At 47.5% G+C, this 18,877-nt stretch overlaps 1 protein-coding gene across 1 annotated transcript in view; it reads left to right on the forward strand.

Moving 5' to 3' along the window:
• The first annotated feature begins 3,035 nt into the window (after positions 1 to 3,035).
• Positions 3,036 to 18,877, forward strand: part of AMFR (autocrine motility factor receptor) — a 36,531-nt gene continuing 20,689 nt past the window's right edge. The window contains exons 1-3 of the mRNA XM_055145772.1: positions 3,036 to 3,390; positions 14,578 to 14,670; positions 18,333 to 18,497. Coding sequence (XP_055001747.1) covers positions 3,154 to 3,390; positions 14,578 to 14,670; positions 18,333 to 18,497 — 495 coding nt within the window. The 5' untranslated portion in view covers positions 3,036 to 3,153. The remainder of the gene's footprint in view (positions 3,391 to 14,577; positions 14,671 to 18,332; positions 18,498 to 18,877) is intronic.

The following is an 18,877-nucleotide window of genomic DNA, read 5'->3' on the forward strand; positions in this document are numbered from 1 at the left end:
ACACATACAAGGTAAGTGCTCTACCATTGAGCCATATCCCCTCCACCCCACTCCTCCAGAAAGTTTAGCATTTTAATCAAATGACTATGGGTAGAGAACTAAAGGGCCCTTAAGTCTGTAGACCTATTAACATGTGGGGTGTCTGTGTCCCCACAGGGACTGGAGATGTAGCCTAGTGGTAAAGTGCAGGTGTGGCCTTGGTTCAATAACTTGAATAGCACTAAAATAGAAAACAACAGAAATCTGGATTAAATCACGTCCCATCACAGACTCTAATAGTGTTTATAAAGGTGCCTGGGTAGGGTGTTTGCCTTGCACGCAGCTGACCTGGGTTCAATTCCCAGCATCCCATATGTCCTCTTAGCACCACCAGGAGTAATTCCTGAGTGCAGAGCCAGGAGTAACCTCTGTGCATCACTGGGTGTGACCCAAAAAGCAAAATGAAAAATAAATAAAGGTGCCTAAGTAAATAACCTTGCAAAAGGAAAGCAAGCTCAGCAGAGAGTTCCACAGACCAGTATGTGCACTGCACGAGGGGAGTCTAGTTTGAGGAATCTGGCTCGGCTAGAGAGAGTACAGCAGGTAGGGCACTTGTCTAGTAGGTCAGGATTTGATGCCCAGTACCCTAGGTGGTCCCCTGAGCACCTCCAGAAGTAATTCTGAGTGCAGAACCAGGAGTTAGCCTTGGGCACGGTCAGATGTGACCCCCAAACAACAACAACAAAAATAAGGAATCTGGCACCATAGGGTTCCTTGAACTCCACAGTGGGATTGCAGAGAACCGAGAAGCCTGAAAGACACAAAATTGACCTTGAGGATGATTTACTCCTTTTGAAGCTTATAAGATTCAACAATTACTGTGCTGCCACCTACTAGTACAGGCCTCAGGAATACACTGAATGAGGGAGTCTTATGCTGCCTCCCAAAGGTAGCATTTTTCATTTTCTCTTGGAAGTGTGGGAGGGGGGGTGACAGTTTTACTGATACAGAGCTCTTTTCAAGTGTACAAATTGTTTTTCTTTTTAATACATTCAGTTGCGCAGCCTTCAAAACTTTAGGACACTTTCATACTCTAAAAGAAATCTGTGGGGGCTGGAGCAATGGCACAGCGGGTAGGGTATTTGCCTTGCATGCGGCCAACCCGGGTTTGATTCGTGGCATCCCATATGGTCCCCCAAACACTGCCAGGAGTGATTGCTGAGTGCAGAACCAGGAATAACCTCTGAGCATTGCCGGGGTTAAATTAAAAAAAAAAAGGAAAGAAATCTGTGTGCCTGAAGAGATAGTACAGAGGGTCAGGCACTGGCCTTGCACAAGGCTGAGCCAGGTTTGATCCGTGGCATCTCATATGGTCCCCCAAGCATTGCCAGGTGTGACCCAAAAACAAAAATTAAAAATAAATGTTTGATACTCCCTCCACCACCTTTCTCAATTTAAGAAATCATGAATGTACTGTTTCTACATATGTATCCACTTGGGGAATTTCATTCAATGGGTATGGTCTGCACAAAATCTTACATTAAAAGCAGGTATCAGACCTTCAGCTTTATGGTTGAAGAACATTCCCTTGGAGGGGAATGTTAGCCTTTCATCCGCAGTAGGGTTGGCCCTCTCTTTGGGAGGTATATTTTCTCTTGGATCTCCAACTGTGAATGGCACGGTTGGGTCCAATGGTCACTCTCCCAGTCCGTGTCTGCAGGACACGATTTTCCAAAGTCTCTGCACGTTTTACACGGCTCCTGGTGTCACTGGGGACACGTTTTTCCCTCTCCCATCAGGGTTGTTTCACAGTGCTGCAGGGTCCTGGTGAACAGCAGAAAGTTAAACCCATGTTACTGACAGGTATCGAGGCACAGATCACTGTTCCTCGGTGTGAGTGAGGGCAGGGCCTCGACTGTTCCCAGGCGAGCTCAGTGCTCCCTGGCTTAAGGCAGGTGGAAGAGAACAAATGGACGGGGTACGCCAAGGCTCGAGTCTAGCACACACCGAGCCCAGGGGTCCGTCTCCGTCCCCCTGACACTACCAGTGGTGGTCCCTGAGCTCTGGTGGAGCCAAGAGCAGGCCCTGAACACTGCTGGGTGTAGCTCCGAGAGAGAGAGAGAGAGAGAGAGAGAGAGAGAGAGAGAGAGAGAGAGAGAGAGAGAGAGAGAGAGAGAGAGAGGAGAGAGAGAGAGAGACAGAGACAGAGACAGACAGAGAGACAGAGAGAGAGACAGAGAGAGAGAGAAGAGAGAGAGAGAAGAGAGAGAGAGAGACAGAGAGAAGAGAGAGAGAGAAGAGAGACAGGGAGACAGAGAGAGAAGAGGGAGACAGAGAGGGAGAGAGAGAGAGACAGAGAGACAGAGAGAGAAGATAGAGACAGAGAGAGAGAAGAGAGAGAGACAGACAGAGAGAGAGAAGAGAGACAGGGAGACAGAGAGAGGGAGAGAGAGAGAGAAAGAGGGAGGGGAGGGGGAGAAGGGGGAGGGAAGGAGGGAGGGGAGACAAAAGAGAGACAGAGGGAGGGAGAGGAAGAGAGAGGGGAGGTGAAGCGAGAGGGGGGAGGGAGAGCGAGAGCGAGAGCGAACGAGGGCGGGAGGGCAGAAGCGCGGGCGAGGCGCTCGCGGGCACGCGACAGACTCGGGTTCGATCCCTGGAACGCCCCTGGTCTCCCAGCAGCCCAGGGCCGCTTCCCTGGAGCACGGCGCCGGGAGCGGGGCGCAGCCCGCGGGGGCCCCGCACGCCGAAACAAGCACGGAGCGCAGGGGCGGCGGCGGCGGCGGGCGGCGGCGGCCGCGGCTGCGGGGCCTCGCGGCCTGGGCCGGCCGGTGGGCGCCGCGGGGCCGGGCCGGGCCGGGGCCGGGGCCGGGGCCGGGCGGCGGCTCGCGGGCGGCCGGGGCGCGGCGCGGCGGCGGCGGCGGCGGCGGCGAGGGGCGGGGGCCGGAGGCCGCGCCCCCGCGCCCGGCCCGCGCCCGCCGAGGCTCTTCCGCGCCGGCAGGGGCAGCAGCGGGAGCGGCGCGGGGCGGAGCGGCGCGAGCGGCCTGGAGCGGCCCGGCCCGGCCCGGCGCGGCGGCGGCGGCGGCGTTAGCGGCGGCCACGCCAGAGCCCGGGGGCGCCGTGCGCGAGGCCGGCGCGGGGGCCCGGCCGGCGCGCGGGGACGCCGCCTCGGACGCCATGCCGCTGCTCTTCCTCGAGCGCTTCCCCTGGCCCAGCCTGCGCACCTACACGAGCCTCAGCGGCCTGGCCCTCACGGGCACCGTCATCAGCGCCTACCGCGCGCTCAACCGGCCCGACGCCGCCGACCCCGAGCCGCTGGCGCCGCCCGAGTCCCCGGAGCCGGCCGCCGGCGCGGGGAACCCGCGGCCCCGCGATGTGGCCCACTACCTGCTGTCCGACAGCCTGTTCGTCTGGGTGAGCGCGGGCCGGCCGCCGCCGCGGGGGGGCGCGGGGCCCGCCGGGGGGCGCGGGGGGCGCGGGGGGCGTGGCCGGGCTGGGACGTTCCCTCCCCCCGCGGGGGGCGGCGGGCTGGGGGCAGCGAGCGCCTGAGGGAGCGCGGGGGGGGGGGCAGAGTCGGGGTGTCGGGGCGGGGGGGGGGGCGGCCGGCCGGAAGCAGGCGGCGGGCGCGCGCGCGGCTCCGGGAGTGACGGAGTGACGGGCCCCCGCCGCGGGGGGTGGGCGCGGGGGGGGGTGGTGCGGAGACCCCCACCCCGCGGCGGCTGAGGGGATCGGAGAGTTTCTGGCGGAGTGACAGACCCCCCTCCCGCCGCGGGGGGTGGGCGTGAGGGGGGGACAGTGTCGGAGACCCCCACCCCGCCGCTCCGGAGACCCCCAGCTCGACCCCCTCGCCTCGTCCTCGGGGGGCCCCCCTGGGAGCCCGCGGCCCTCAGGAGGCGGCCCCCCGCGACCGCGCGAGCGGCTCCGTCGGCGAGAGGGTTCGCGTCCTCTCAGGGCTCCCCTCAGAGCCGGGCCGGGACGCTGGGAGGCCGCGCCGTCGGGGCCACACGGGGGCCGCGCTCGGTCTGGGCCCCAGGCGCGCCCCCTCGGAAACCGGTCCCCACGCCGGGTGGGGGCTTGTGAGGGTTTTGTTTTTGTTTGTTTTTTTTCCGACGTCCCGCGCGCCCGGCCCCCTCTCCCTCCCCGCCCCGGCCCCCGCGTCTCCCGCCTCCCGCCAGCTCCCCGTTTGGGCCCGGGAGGAGGCTGCAAATGACGGCGATTCCTAAGCCCGCGTTTGTACACGGATCCCCAGCTCATTTGTCGTAATTGCTCCCCCGGTGCTCTCGTCAGGAAGCCGTGGGATTTGTGGGAAGCTGCGGGCTGCTCCTGGGGGGCGAGAGGTGGATTCCATTCCTCTGCCGCAGCGGAACACCCCGCCGCGCTCCCCGCCTGGTTTCTGGGGAGTGAATGTGAAAGAAAAGTGAGATCAAATAAGGAAGGGGTGTGGGGGGGAGGGGGGAAACTGAGCCACACCAGGTGGTAGTGCTCAGGGCGTGCTTCTTCCGGGCTCAGTGCTCAGGGATCATTCCTGGTGGTGCCCGGGGTGCCATATGGAATGCCCGGTGTTGAACCAGGGCAAAGGCGTGCACAGCAAGCGCCCGAACCTCTGTACCGCCTCTCTGGCCTTTTTTTTTTTTTTTTTTTTTTGCTTTTGATGAGCAGGTTAACAACCTTAAGTGGTGTAGGTAGTCTTTACCAGATGTTAGTAGTCTTTTATATATATTGTTTATATATATATGTATATAAAACAAACCTTTGAGAGTCATTGTAGTTTCTTTAAAAGACAAACTGTGATTTGATGGTCCTGCAATTTATTCTTACAAAGCCCCTTTTCAAATTTCAAAGTTAATGTATCTTAGAACATTACATAAAGGTAGTTGACTTTTCTGAGAAAATCCTTTCAAAGAACATTTCCCTTCCTCGCCAGGTTTTTAGAGGTAGATAGAGGTCTTGCCGCCTGCCAGTTTCTCCTTTCTTTTCCTATCTGTTGATGTTTTCCTTGCTTGCCAGATCTTCTTGCTGTTTCTCTGCCCTTGTTCCTTTGGTTTTTATACTTTGATCTTGGCCTTTCTCAGGTTCTTGGCTGTCAGGGGGGTGTGCACTCTGCGTTTTTCTCACCACCCAGTCAGGTACTTAGTTTGGACTTTAGTAGAGGAGTTGGAGACACAGGCCCAGACACCTCCCCTAGTGGCCTGAGAAGGGGCATTAAAAAAGTAGGTAGCAGGTCTTTGTTAAATGAATCGTTTTTTGCATCCTGCCCAAAGATGATTTGGGTGGAGACAGTACAACGGATAGGGTGCTTGCCTTGCCCATAGCCAACCCGGGTTCAGGTGCTGACACATGTGGTCCCCCAAGCTTCACCAGGAGTGATTTGCAAAGTGAGAATCCCTGGAACATTGGTATAGAGCAAGGTTTCCCAAAGTGTGTGATGCTGCCCCGCTTCAGGGCTCTGGAAGTATCTGTGGGGGTCAAAGTAGCAATGGGGAAATGCTTTCTGTTTGCTTTAGTTAGGTAAATTTTCAGGGGTACACTTTTTTATTCTGGAATGGGGGCAAACTCTGGGACCTATCTCTTTCTCTTCATTTCCAGTAGGCTAGTATATGAACATGGAGGGTGGGAATGAATTTCTGACTGCGCTGAGTGAACACTCCTGGCAGGACTAAGGACCTTATGTAGCAGCTGCATGCAGGGCAAGGGGCCTTAAGGCTGTACTCTGTACAACCTTGGCAGAAATGTTTTTGCACTAACGTGGTGAATGGGCTTGTCCTCAAGGCTGCCTGCTCAGGTTTGATCCCTGGCACTCTGTGGTCCCCATAGGAGCTCTGGGAGCAAACTCTGAAAGCAACCAGGGTTTATATCACCATTATAGAAATAGTTTCAATATCAAAAGAAGCACAGCGGGTAGGGGTAGGGCGTTTGTCTTGCACGCAGCCAACCCGGTTCGATTTTTCCTGTCCCTCTCAGAGAGCCCGGCAAGCTACTGAGAGTATCTTGCCTGCATGGCAGAGCCTGGCAAGCTACCCGTGGTGTATTGAATATGCCAAAAACAGTAACAACAAGTCTCACAATGGAGACGTAACTGGTGCCCACTCAAGCATATCGATGAGCAATGGGATGACAGTGATAGTGACAGGTGTTTGGGAACCTCTGTCGAGCATAGTTAGATTCTGCTTCTCAATACTTTTTGTTTACAAAAGTCTGTGGGTTCTGTTGAGGGTATGGCTGTGCACCTTTTCCTCCCCTCAAACCAATCAGTATATGACAGTAGATGCATAAAGAAAATAGGGTACGGTCTGGGGGAAAGAGAAATGGATGCCTGGAGAAGGATACAGTAAAAGTGATATTTGCACCCCACCTAGGAAAATGGGAAGGATTGTGACAAGTGGCAAAATTGGTTATTCTTGGGCAGAGAGTTTGTCTCTCCCGCTGGGGACAGAGGGCAGTGCAGGCAGGCGCCCACTGACCACACTGGCTGGTCAGTGACGCTCATTTGTCAAGATACATTTCTCAAAGAGGGGGCCTGGTGACCTGTGGCTATAACCTGTGGTGCTTGCAATAATGTAATTTCTAAGGCAGTACTCAGGGATTAATGCTACCCAGGGATTAAATTTTGGGCGGAGGGTGGATCGTTGGAATTATTTGTACCCTCAGTGATTTTTAGGCACACTGATGGTTGGGAAACTGACTGGGGAGAAGTTAGGGTAAGGGGTGAAGGTCAGATTATGTAAACCTAGCTTGCTCTGTAAGGAGATACATTATTTGTGGCCTGGAAGGTTTGACACGGAGTGGAGAGGCAGAGGCCCTGTCCTGATGAGTAAGAAAGATGTTCAGGGGACAGTCTCTGAGAGCACCTGCAAAGATGGGTTTGTGTAGTAGAGTGGGAATCAGTAGAAGTGTAGTAATAAACCACACAGGCACCTCACCAGGTGACCCGCCAGCTTGGACATTTAGAACGGGTTCCAAGTGACACCCTAGGGTCCTGACTCCAGGTTTCATGTCATTACTTGTTTCTTTAGGTTTTCCTAGACTTTATTTCTTAAATTCTGCCCCAGATCAGGTTTTATTCATTTCTAGGCTTATTTTATTAATATGTCCTTTCCATGAAAATAACCCTTGGTTCATTCCATCACTGTTGTGACTTGTTCAGATAGTTGAACTTTTTTTTTTCAACTTCCTCATTGTTGCTTATTATTTTCATTCTCTCCTTTCTCCTTTGCAGATTTACTTCTAAAATTGTCAGAGTAGGAGATGGTTAAATGGAGGGACAGAAAGAAGAAATAAAGTGTTCCAGTTTTGACTTAACTGTATGCAAATCAAATAACTTAAGCGGATGTCTAGTGTGGGGGGAAGGGGGAATCATCAAAAAGTCAAAACACACGAAAGTGAACTGACAATTTAGAGCAGATTAACAACCTCCGGTGGCCTATTTGGCTTGACTTTTTTGGGTACTATTTGCCGCCAATGGTTTCTGTACTTTTTAAGCACGGTTAAAAATAAAGGGAAGACAGAAAGTGAGTGGCCTCTCACTCTCCAAATCTACAAAATTTTGTCTCATAGCCGATTAGAGAAAAAGTTGTTGCCTCCTGCTTAAAGAATCTCTCTCCACTTTATTCTAAAAGTTCAGATCTGAATTTACTTTACTCAGTTCATCTTTTCGCCCCCCCACCCTTCCTCAGTTTGTCTTTATGAGTTGAATATTCCAAAAAAGATTAGGAAAAAATGTTCACTCCAGGAATAGTTGGTGCAGCTGAAGAAAAAAGATTAAACTTGTAAATTATAGGATAGGGGTTATAGTGATAGTATAGGGGTAAGGCGCTAACCTTGTATGAGACCAAACCCCTGGCACCACATCTGGTCCCTTAAGCCTCCTGTCAGGAGTGATCCCTGAGCACTTTGGGTGTGGCCCCCACAAACAAAATATGGGCCTAGAAAGATAACTTACAAATACCGGGAACTAAGTAGGAAACTAGCTCAGATGGTACATCTCTGTTTGAATTCTCCATTGTTGCATGCCATCTCCTACAACACTGCATGTCCCTCAGCACCACAGATAGAGTCCTGGTGACCCCCTGGCTTCATGGGGATGGCCTTTATTTAAAAAAAAAATACACACACACACTTATGATATGAAAAATCATTAGGGGAAGGGGGAAGGAAATTGGCCTTTGTTAGATGTGTGTGCAAAGTGCTTGGAGCACATAATCTTTTTTTATTGCCCTAGTATTATGAGACACTCAGTCCTCTGTGTAATAGGGGATTATCTACCTTTTTTTGTTTGTTTTAATTTGGGGGCCACACCCAGCGGTACTCAGGGCTTATTCCTGGCTCTGTGTTTAGGGATCACTCCTGGCAGGGCTCAGGGGACCATATGGGGTGCCAGGGATTAAAGCTGGTGGGTTGCATGCAAGGCACACAGATCTCTCTGGATCAGGGGATTATGCATCTTTGCATATTATTGTTATTTTATGCTTGTTTGGGAGAACCTGTGAAGAAGCAACACTCTTCTGATAATGGGGCTAGGTTAGGGAGGGGCAGTCAGTGCTATTTTTACAAGACTGAAAACTACACATATTGAGCACCCCCTTGTTCATGAACATGTACCATATGTCTGGTAGTTGAAATACATTTCAGCACACATTTGTAGATAATAAGCCATGGGTATCCAGCATTTAATAGGATCAGAAATACCTCCTCAGTCACAGAGTGAGAATGTGGTTAAAATTCTGTGCTGATTATCTCTCTCCTTTGCTCACAGGTTGTCTAAGAATTAGGCCTCTGTGTTCTTCACAGAGGGAACAGAAGCATTCAGGCAGAAAATTTTCCTTAGGGGGCAGTAGAGTAAAGGGATTACTTGAAACCTGATTAAGAAGTGAACTTTGGATCACAGCTCACTGACCTGTTGCGTTGTAGGACAAGGTTTTATAGGACAGACAAAGTTTTTCTTCTGGGCAGACTAATAAAATTAAGCTGTCTGGTGAAGTTTCAAAAAATGTTCAAGTATCTGGTGCTACAGATAGACCTTCTGAAGTGTTTTGATGCAGTAGGAATTCAGTGCATTGGTATAGGTTGGCTTGTGACTTGTACCACCAGTTTTGGTTTATAACGTATATTTTCCATCATCTGGTGTGAAATTATGTGCAGATTCAGGATAGATCACACAAGCTTAATTGATTCTAATGAAAATAAAAAGGCTAGGGGCTGGAGCGATAGCACAGCGGTCAGGGCGTTTGCCTTGCATGCGGCCGACCCGGGTTCGATTCCCAGCATCCCATATGGTCCTCTGAGCACCGCCAGGGGTGATTCCTGAGTGCAGAGCCAGGAGTAACCCTTGTGCATTGCCAGGTGTGACCCAAAAAGAAAAAAAAAAAAAGAAAAGAAAAAGGCTGGGGATATAGCTCACTGGGATATAGAGCACTTCCTTTACATGTTGATGCTCTGGGTTTGGGCTTTTGCACAGCAGGAGGTAAAAAAATAAAAGTGTGTATGCTTGTGGCTGAAGTTAAAAAGGTGCATAACTGTTGCTCAGTAGAAAATAAAGGTCCCTCTCTACTGCCACCTTCTTCCTTCCTCTAGAGTGGCCAGTATCTATTATTTCTTGTAATTAGTCCTGGTGTTAAAGTAGAAAACAAATATCCAGATTGATTAAGTCCTTGACATAGTTCAGGCTACCTAGCCTTGAATATGCGTTCTCTCCTTAGGTGGCAGAGTAATCACACTTCTACCCCCCTCCCCCCGCCACCGTGAACCAGTTACCTTGGAGGTTCCCTACAACACTAGCAAGTAGAGAGCTGCTGGGTTAGTTTCACTGGCGTCATTGTATTCCACAGAATGGTTAGTTCAGTTTATTGGTCTTGTCTTACAGGATGGACCTTTGTTTGCCAATTTTCTGCTGTTAGGGACAATGCTGCCTTATACTTAGGGGATGGGGGGTTTAAGCCTCTCCTGGCACTCTGCTCAGGGGTCACTTCTAGTGGCCTTTGGGAGGACTGTATGCAGTTCCAGGCTTGAACTGGGGTCAGCCACCTGCAAGGCAGGCACCTGATCTTCCTATACTCTCTTTCTCTCTGGCTCTGAATGTCTTTATTTCACATATCTGCATGTGAAACAGGAGGAATTCTTTCTAAGAATCATAATGTAATTAAACTGGAATGTTTGGTGTTTTTGGTTTTTGTTTGTTTGTGTGTTTAAAAAAAAAATAAAACCCGGTTGTGGGGTCCGAGAGATTGTATAGTGGTTAGGGCACTAGCCTTGCGTGTGGCCAACATGGGTTCAGTCCCCAGCATCCCATGTGGTCCTCCAAGCACCACTGGGGTGATTCCTGAGTGCAAAGCCAGGAGTGACCTCTGAGCATTGCTAGATGTGACCCCCCAAGCCCTTCCCAAAACCCTGTTCTGCTGGGACCACGTGGCTAGCATGAAGGTTGTGGTTTTGTCTTAGTGTTTTTCTATTTTCCCTTTATCCAAGCACTGTGGTTTACAAAGTTGTTCATGATACATTTGTTACAGACATTCAGTATTCCAGCACTAGTCCCACCTCTAATGTGACTTTCCCTTCCTCATTATTCCCATTCTCCCAGCCACCTCCAAGCCTGCCCCCTTGACAGGTACCAGATTATTTTATATTGCTAGTAACAAGTAAAGGGCTAAAGGAGTTATCAAAAAATACTCAGTAAAAGAGAACTTTTGAAAATTATTATATCTTACCATGGGGTCATTATGTCCTTTTCTGAGGACTTGACAAGGGTTCCTTGCTAGTTGAGCCTTCTGTGTTATTTTTGTTTATTGGGCTTAGTTGGCTTCTATGTTACTTGCCCATCTAATTTGCTCTAGAGTATTTAACTGGGCTGTGAATTTACCTGGCAGCAGTTGTGGGGTGTGGCTGACCTCCCCCCCCCCCGCCCCCGCTTCTGGAAGTTCACAGGTGGGGTGGGGGAAGGCCCTCCTGAGGGCTCCCCGAGGGAGTTCTCAGCTGGGAGAGTAGAATACCTGGGAATTTTTGCAGCTTGCTTGAACCCTTCCAAGATTTAATTGTGAGTCTGTAAAGCCGGGCCGATGGGTAAGCTTACATGGGTACTCCAGGATCCCAGACCATGGCTATATCCTATTAACAACCATTAGCCTACGGCAGTGCCTTTTCTATTATGGCTCCCTTTCCGCCTTGTTTCCTTCCTGTGTTGCCTGTGCTGCCTGTCCTGGTTGGCCCCTGGTCTGTGCTGTGGTCCCCAATTTATGTGACTTTTATCTTTGACCTCCTCGGAACGTTCTGGGAGCCTTTAAGGTCCCCAGTTGAGAAATGCTGCTTTGAGTTCAGGTAGAGACCTCATAGACCTAGAGCATATGCTTTGTTTGCAGGAGGCGTGAGTCCCATCCCTGGCGCAGCCTGGATTCCCAAACACCTCTGAGTACCAGGGAGTGCTGCCCCAAACAAAGTAAACAGAATTAGTGCTCTAAACTCTTTGGAATGTTTTGAGTAGGAGTCACAAGATATACAGACGGTTTTAGGTAACTAATTTGGATCTCGCCTGGTTTATTTGAAGGATTTACTCTATCAGTTTCTTTTTTAAGCAGTATGATGATGATGGTGTGTGTGTGTGTGTGTGTGTGTGTGTGTGTGTGTGTGTGTGTGTGAATAGTGCTGAGATCAAACTCAGTGTGTGCTCTACCACAGAACCACATTCCCAGTCCCCAGCAGAATTATTTTTATTTCAGTTCTTTAAAAATATACCATACTTCCCTGTCCCAGCATGCAGAATAGAACAAAACATAACTGAATCTTTTATGAATGAATTAGAGCTGCCATAATGTGTTCTAGCCAGGGAGGTGGAATACTAAGAGGAACATAAAGAGATCTTAGGGAGTTTGCTTTCTTAAATAACTCTTTTGCATCATCTTCCTTTTTCTTCAGAAGTCATTTGCATCTTTTAAAAGTAGAAGGAAGATGAGGCAGGAGAAATAGTACAGTGGGTAGGTAGCCGTGTGCAAGCAAACGGCTGACCAGGGTCCTATCCCTGGCATCCCATCTGGTCCCCCAAGCATCGCTAGGAGTAATTCCTGAGTGAAGTAAGCTCTGGCACTACGGTGTCAAACAAACCAAAAAAAAAAAGTAGAAGGAAGAGAGCCAGGATTGTAGTTCAGTGGTATAGTGCAGTGCTTTGCAGTATGAGACCCTGAGTTTAATCCCTAGCACCTCTTGCCCCCCCCCAAAAAAGTAGAGGAAATACTCGTATGGGAAGAGAAATATGGTCACTTTCCTGTAAACTTAATCAAAGATTAATAGGCCCTTTGTATTGAATTGGTGTTTATTTTTATTTGCTCTTCTTTTTTTTTTTTTTTGCTTTTTGGGTCACACCCAGCGATGCTCAGGGGTTACTCCTGGTTTTGCACTCAGGAATTACTCCTGGCAGTGCTTGGGGGACCATATGGGATGCCGGGGATCGAACCCGGGTCGGCCGCGTGCAAGGCAAACGCCCTACCCGCTGTGCTATCGCTCGGGCCACCTCTTACTCTTTTTTTTTTTTTTTGCTTTTTGTATTTGCTCTTCTTAAGAGTAAATTATATCAAGGTTCTGTGGACTTTGAGGGGTCATGTAAAATTTAAAAAATTACTTGAGGGTGGAGAGATAGGAGAGATAGTATAGGAGGTAATGGCTTTGTAATACAGCTGACGATGACTCAGTCACCCACACTGTATATGGTTTCTCTAGCACCACAGGGGTCACTCCTTTATTCAGAAGCAGAAATAGCTCTTGAGTCCCGCTGGGTGTAACCCAAATCCCTCCTCCCCAACTCCACAGAAAACAAAATAAAACAGAACATATATAGAGAGAGGTAGGGGGTAAGGGGAAGATGGAGGAGATAACTCAAAAGAACTGGAGTTCATGTCTTAAATGTGTGAGGCCGAGTTTGATCCACAGTACTTATATGTGTAATCCTGCAGCCCCCCACTCCCACTACTCAGAACCCCCTGATGGCTCCCATATTTCTTGGGCCCAAGCAACAGAAAATCAGACTTATAGACTTTGACTGAGTATTGCTAGGACTGGCACCCAGGTCTGAGCACTACTGGGAGATCCCCATTATTAAAAAATTGCTTGTGCATTGGTAATGTGATGTGCCACAACTTGTCTCTTGGTCAGGGGTTTCCATTTGTTTTTTTGTTTGTTTGTTTGTTTGTTTGTTTGTTTTTTGCTTTTTGGGTCACACCCGGCGATGCACAGGGGTCACTCCTGGCTCATGCACTCAGGAATCACCCCTGGCGGTGCTCAGGGGACCATATGGGATGCTGGGATTCGAACCCGGGTCGGCCGCGTGCAAGGCAAACACCCTACCCGCTGTGCTATATCACTCCAGCCCCAGGGGTTTCCATTTGTAAGCATAAACTCTACTGTTTTTTTTCTCTGTGTGTATGTTTGTTGTTTTTGTTGTTGTGTTTTTAGCAGAGATACTTTAATTAAGAAAATTGCCCACCTCCTGTTGATGAGGGCCTAGGTTTTGCTTTTATCATTTGCTTATTTGTTTATTTGTTTGTTTGTTTTATGTGGGGGTGGGAGCACACTTGCCTGACAATGCTCAGGGGTTACTCCTGTCCCTGCCCTCAAAAATCATTTCTGGTTCGAACCCCAGTCAGTTGTGTGCAGGACAGCCTTGGTTTTGCTTTGGTATCTTCTGATTGCTTTTCAGCTTTCATTCCTTTCTGCTGGATATCTTCATGCTTTCTGTTTTTCCTTTTCCATGCCCCAAACTTTTACTTGCAGGCTAATTTATCTTTAGTTGGTATATTGTTCCCTTGCAGCATATTTTAAAGTTTTCTTAGTTCTTTGGGCTTTCACTTATTTGGCCTTGCAGCTTCTTTTTTTGATTGCCAACTCTCCTTTCCCACCTCCGCTTGATTTAACGAAGCAAGGCTAGGATATTGGGTGTTGGCTTTTACTCTTTATGACAGCTTCAATCTTTAAAAAGGTTTGCTTTGAGGCAAATTCATAATGTCAAAATGATGTCCTAGGGGCTGGAAAGGTAATACAGTAGATACAGTGCTTGCCTGAGTGCCACTGACCTGGGTTTGCTCCCGGGGATCCCATGGGGTCTCCCGAGCCACGCCAGGAGTGATCCCTGAGCGCAGAGCCAAGAGCGCTTGAGCATTGCCAGGTGTTGCCCACCTTCCAAATTCAGGTGTACCTAGGAGATACCTACAAGTTACAAAGTGCCTGTCATTTTATAAATGTTGTCCAAAGTTCATCCAGATTTTTGGGTCAGGTTTCACAATAAATAAATTGGCAGGCAGATGTCTTTCTACCGTCCCTCCGTTGTACCCCTGCTGCCCGTAGAAGCGTGCAACTTTGAATATTTACTGGAAAGACTCAGTTATTAGCAATGATGAACATTTATAAAACTGCTTTGACTTACTTATTTTGTTTTTAGGACCTCACCCTGGTGTGCTCAGGGCTTACTTTTGGTTCTGAGCTTGGATCACTTCTATGGGGTGCTGGGGATTGAAACTGAGTTGGCTGTGTGCAAGGCACGCTCCTATCCGCTGTACTGTTTCTCTAACTCATGATTTATATTTTAATCAGGAGGAAATAAACGTCTTTTCTTTGGTTCATGTGCAGGTTCTAGTAAATAGTGCTTGCTGTGTTCTGATGTTGGTGGCTAAACTAATCCAGTATATTGTGTTTGGCCCTCTTCGAGTGAGCGAGAGACAGGTAAGTCCAGACGGTAATGGGGATTCTTGTGATCAGTTTTTTGGTTTTTGTTTTTAAAATTTGGTGTAATTTCAAATGTACAGAAAAGTTGCACAAATACCTGGAAGAACTCCCATAAACCCTGCACCCAGATTTATACTTATTAGTATTTGTCCCTTTTGCTTTTTTAGCATATGCTTCTTATTGATCTGTAGGTATTTTTCAGTAGTCCATTTGTAAGCATAATGTTTCTTTACCCACAAATACTTTAATTATTTCCTAAGTGCAAGGATATTTGCTTTCTTTTTTTGTTTTTGTTTCTGGGCTACACCTGGCAGTGCTCAGGGATCTCTTCTGAGCAGGCAGGGCTCTAGGGACCATTTGTGGTGCCGGGTTTGCCCTACGTGTGTACTATTGCCCTGGCCCCTCTCCTACTGTTTCAGAAGTACAGTGATCACTTCTTGACTACTTTTTTTTTTTTAATTGAATTACAGCAAATTACAGAGTTGCAGGGTTATTCATGATTGCGTTCCAGGCATACAGTGTTCAACAACAATCCCTTCACAAGCCTCCATTTCCCTCCACCAATGTCCCTCCTGCCCCCACCAGCTTTCCTCTGTGACAGGCCCTATTTCCTTCTCCACAGCCACCCTCTTCCTTTTAAGCACTGTTTATCTGCCCTTTTTGAACCTGTGTCGTCTAGTGTTCAATCAGCGAAGGTTCTGTTTTGAGCAGAAATGTCGTTACTGTGTGATAGATATGCAGCATGCTATTATGAGCCAGTCTGTTTATTTTCCCGGACATTTCTCATTATTGAGTATTCAGCTATTTCTCTAAAATAACAACTTCAGAAATCTCTCATATAGAATCAGTAGAATGCAGTAGGGGTTTTTGTTTTACTTTTGGCTGGGACATAAAAATTTTATTTTGAGTGCTGAGGATCAAAACCAGGTGCTATGCCAAAAGCTTTTATTTAATGTTTTTCTTCAAGAACAACTTTATTGGGGGCTGGATCAATAGCACAGTGAGTAGGGCGTTTGCCTTGCACATGGCCGACCTGGGTTCAATTCCCAGCAACCCATATGGTCCCCTGAGCACTGCCAGGATTAATTCCTGAGTGTATGAGCCAGGAGTAACCACTGTGCAACGCCAGATGTGACCCTTCCAAAAAAAGAACAACTTTATAGTAGACTAGAAATAGGTCAAAGCAGGGTGACTAATTGCTTGTGGCTTGATGGTGCCAATGGGGCTTAGATGCCATTTTCTTTTTCCTAAATCATTAAACATCAGGATAAATTCCATAAATCATGCAACCTTGGAGTATTACGGAAGTTTGTATAATGTTTAGAGGTACTCAAACAGGGGACTTTGCTATTTAGCTTTGCTCCCCATATCTTTCAGGCTGTCCTGTGTTGACTGTTCTTTGATAATAGATCTCTAAGAACATTTATTAAGCCCTCTTTTGAGTTAGAACTCTGAAAAATTAATGTGCTTATGAATTCTTAAAGTACCGGAAATAGGGACTAGAGGGATAGTACAGGGCTCATTTGCCTGGTCCTGCTGACCCTGATTTGAATCTACATATGGTTACCACCTAGAGTGACTGCTGAGCACAAAGCTAATAACCCTTGAGCACTGCTTGGTGTGTCCTCCAAACCAAAATAAAATAAAGTTCTGGAAATATTAACCAGAGCGATAGTACAGTGGGTTGGGTATTTACTTTGCACATGGCTGACTCAGGTTCCCTTCCTGGCATCTCATATGGTCCCCACGAGTGATTCCTGGAAGCAGAGCCAGGAGCAGGCCCTGAGCACTGCCAAGCATGGCCCAAACACTGCCAACCCCCCCCCCCACCATCCCCCCAAAAAAGTGAAAAGAAAGAGAGCAATGCTAGAAGCAAAGGCATTGGATATCTACAATGGGATGGATATAAAACTGCTAAGAGGAGGTAAGAAAATTTTTATAGGGCCCCCACACAGCAGTGCTCCGAAATGTTGGTATAGTAGCCTTAAACACTTAGATATTCATTTCTCAAATTTCCCCAACAAGTCATTATTATAAGATCCATTTTATAGATGGGGAGATGAAAGCTCAGAGGTGTTTAGTGACTCGCCCCAGATTACACAGCAAGTGGACAAGCGGATGATGGGGTGGGGGTTGTAAAGCAGTTAAAATGCCCTTGACTTGCTTTATACTTTGCTTGCCCCAGGTCTGACTTCTCAAAACAATTCTGGAAGTAGTTATATTTGTTAAACATTTAGGTTCAGTTATTTATTTTCATGTTTTTTTGTGTAATTTTTTTAATTTGTGGAACATTTGTATGGTTCAGAACTAGAAATAAGTACATTGAAGTCCTGTCCTTATCCTCTTTATTGGAGTTCTCAGCCCTCCCGAGGGTTGAGTAGTATATATTTTATCTGTTGCTAGATGCTCCTCCTGTCCCCCTTTTTTAACGATGTCTGCATGAAGAAGGGTGTTCAGTGAAGTGGATATACTTACACACTGTTCATGAAAATGGTTAGTCACACAGTGGTTTTGGAAATGGCGAATATCACTTACTTGAAAACATTTGTAGTCTTTGATTCCATACTGCCAAAGATAGAGAAACTATATATAAAAGATAAATCATTGAATTTTTTCTGAAGGGTGAGAAATCAAAAACAATGCGGTGTTGATATGTAAGTGCTAAAATGGAATATTCAAAGACTTCACTGATACTGATAAGGTTCTCACAATGTCATAGATAAAGTATCAAGTGTATAAAAATCAATATTTTATAACAGGAGGAAGACAGGAAACTCCCATTAAAATTCTTATACAGGGGCTGGAGCGATAGCACAGCGGGTAGGGCGTTTGCCTTGCGACCAACCCATATGGGTTCAATTCCCAGCATCCCATATGGTCCCCTGAGCACCACCAGGAGTAATTCCTGAGTACATGAGCCAGGAATTTTCCCTGTGCATCGCCTGGTGTGACCCCCCCAAAAAAAAAGAAAAATAAGGGGCCGGAGCGATAGCACAGCGGGTAGGGCGTTTGCCTTATCACGCGGCCGACCCAGGTTCGATCCTCGGCACTGCCCCCAAGCACTGCCAGGAGTAATTCCTGAGTGCAAAGCCAGGAGTAACCCCTGAGCATTGCTGGGTGTGACCCAAAAAGCAAAAAAAAAAAAAAAAAGAAAAGGAAAAATAAATAAAATTCTAATATATCATTTGTGTGGAGTTTTGTTTATTATTTTGGATACTTTTTCATGCTTTATGTGCTAACAAATGAATACATAAATATGTATAACCTTTTTGTCTGAAGGATGTTTTAAAAACATGATTTTTTCTATTTGTTTCAAGTCTCCAGAAAACAAAAATTTTAGAACTAGTGATACTGATACTTGTAGCCCTCATCACTCATTTTCATTTTGTCCTGAAAGTATTCGGGTTTTTTTGTTTTTTGTTTTAAATATATAAAGTGCTGGAGTAATGGCACTCTGCTTTAATAGCTGACATTCCACAATGAGGGTTACACCCAGAAACTACAAATGACTTCCTAGGCATCTTGGCTCCTTTTCCAGAGGGCTTATTTAGGGAAAAAATACTGAGTATAGAGTATTTTTTCCCTAGAAGCCAGCTTTTGTTTACTTTCTTCAAATCTGTTTGTTTTGATGGTACTCACCTTATACAATTCTTTTTCAGCACCTCAAAGACAAATTTTGGAATTTTATTTTCTACAAGTTCATTTTCATTTTTGGTGTGCTGAATGTCCAGACAGTGGAAGAGGTGGTCATGTGGTGCCTGTGGTTTGCTGGACTTGTATTTCTACATCTGATGGTTCAGCTCTGCAAAGATCGATTTGAATATGTGAGTATTTAGCCAAACGATTTGCTTGTTTAGATACACCTTTGCCAGATGTGAATTAAAAATGAGTATGAAGGAGTCATGGGAGGCATGTCCAAGGAGCTCTTTCCCAGACGACTCCTAGTGGATCATGTACCCATTGCCTGTTTCTTGAGTTTCCTACAGTAGCAAGACAGTTACCTCCTAGAAACATTTCCTCCCCTTGCCCAGTACCCCCTGGTGCTTTGTCTTATAGCTACATGGGGTCAATCCACATACGAAGACTTTTGATTACCATACAAGGGAAATGATTCAATAGATAAGTGGAGTAAAATCTCTTCTCCGTGATTTCTGTTCTCTTCCCCTTTTTCCTTTCTGGCTCACATTCTTAGTGCTCTTCTTGA

Source organism: Sorex araneus, chromosome 8 (assembly GCF_027595985.1).
Source record: "Sorex araneus isolate mSorAra2 chromosome 8, mSorAra2.pri, whole genome shotgun sequence".
Taxonomy (NCBI): domain Eukaryota; kingdom Metazoa; phylum Chordata; class Mammalia; order Eulipotyphla; family Soricidae; genus Sorex; species Sorex araneus.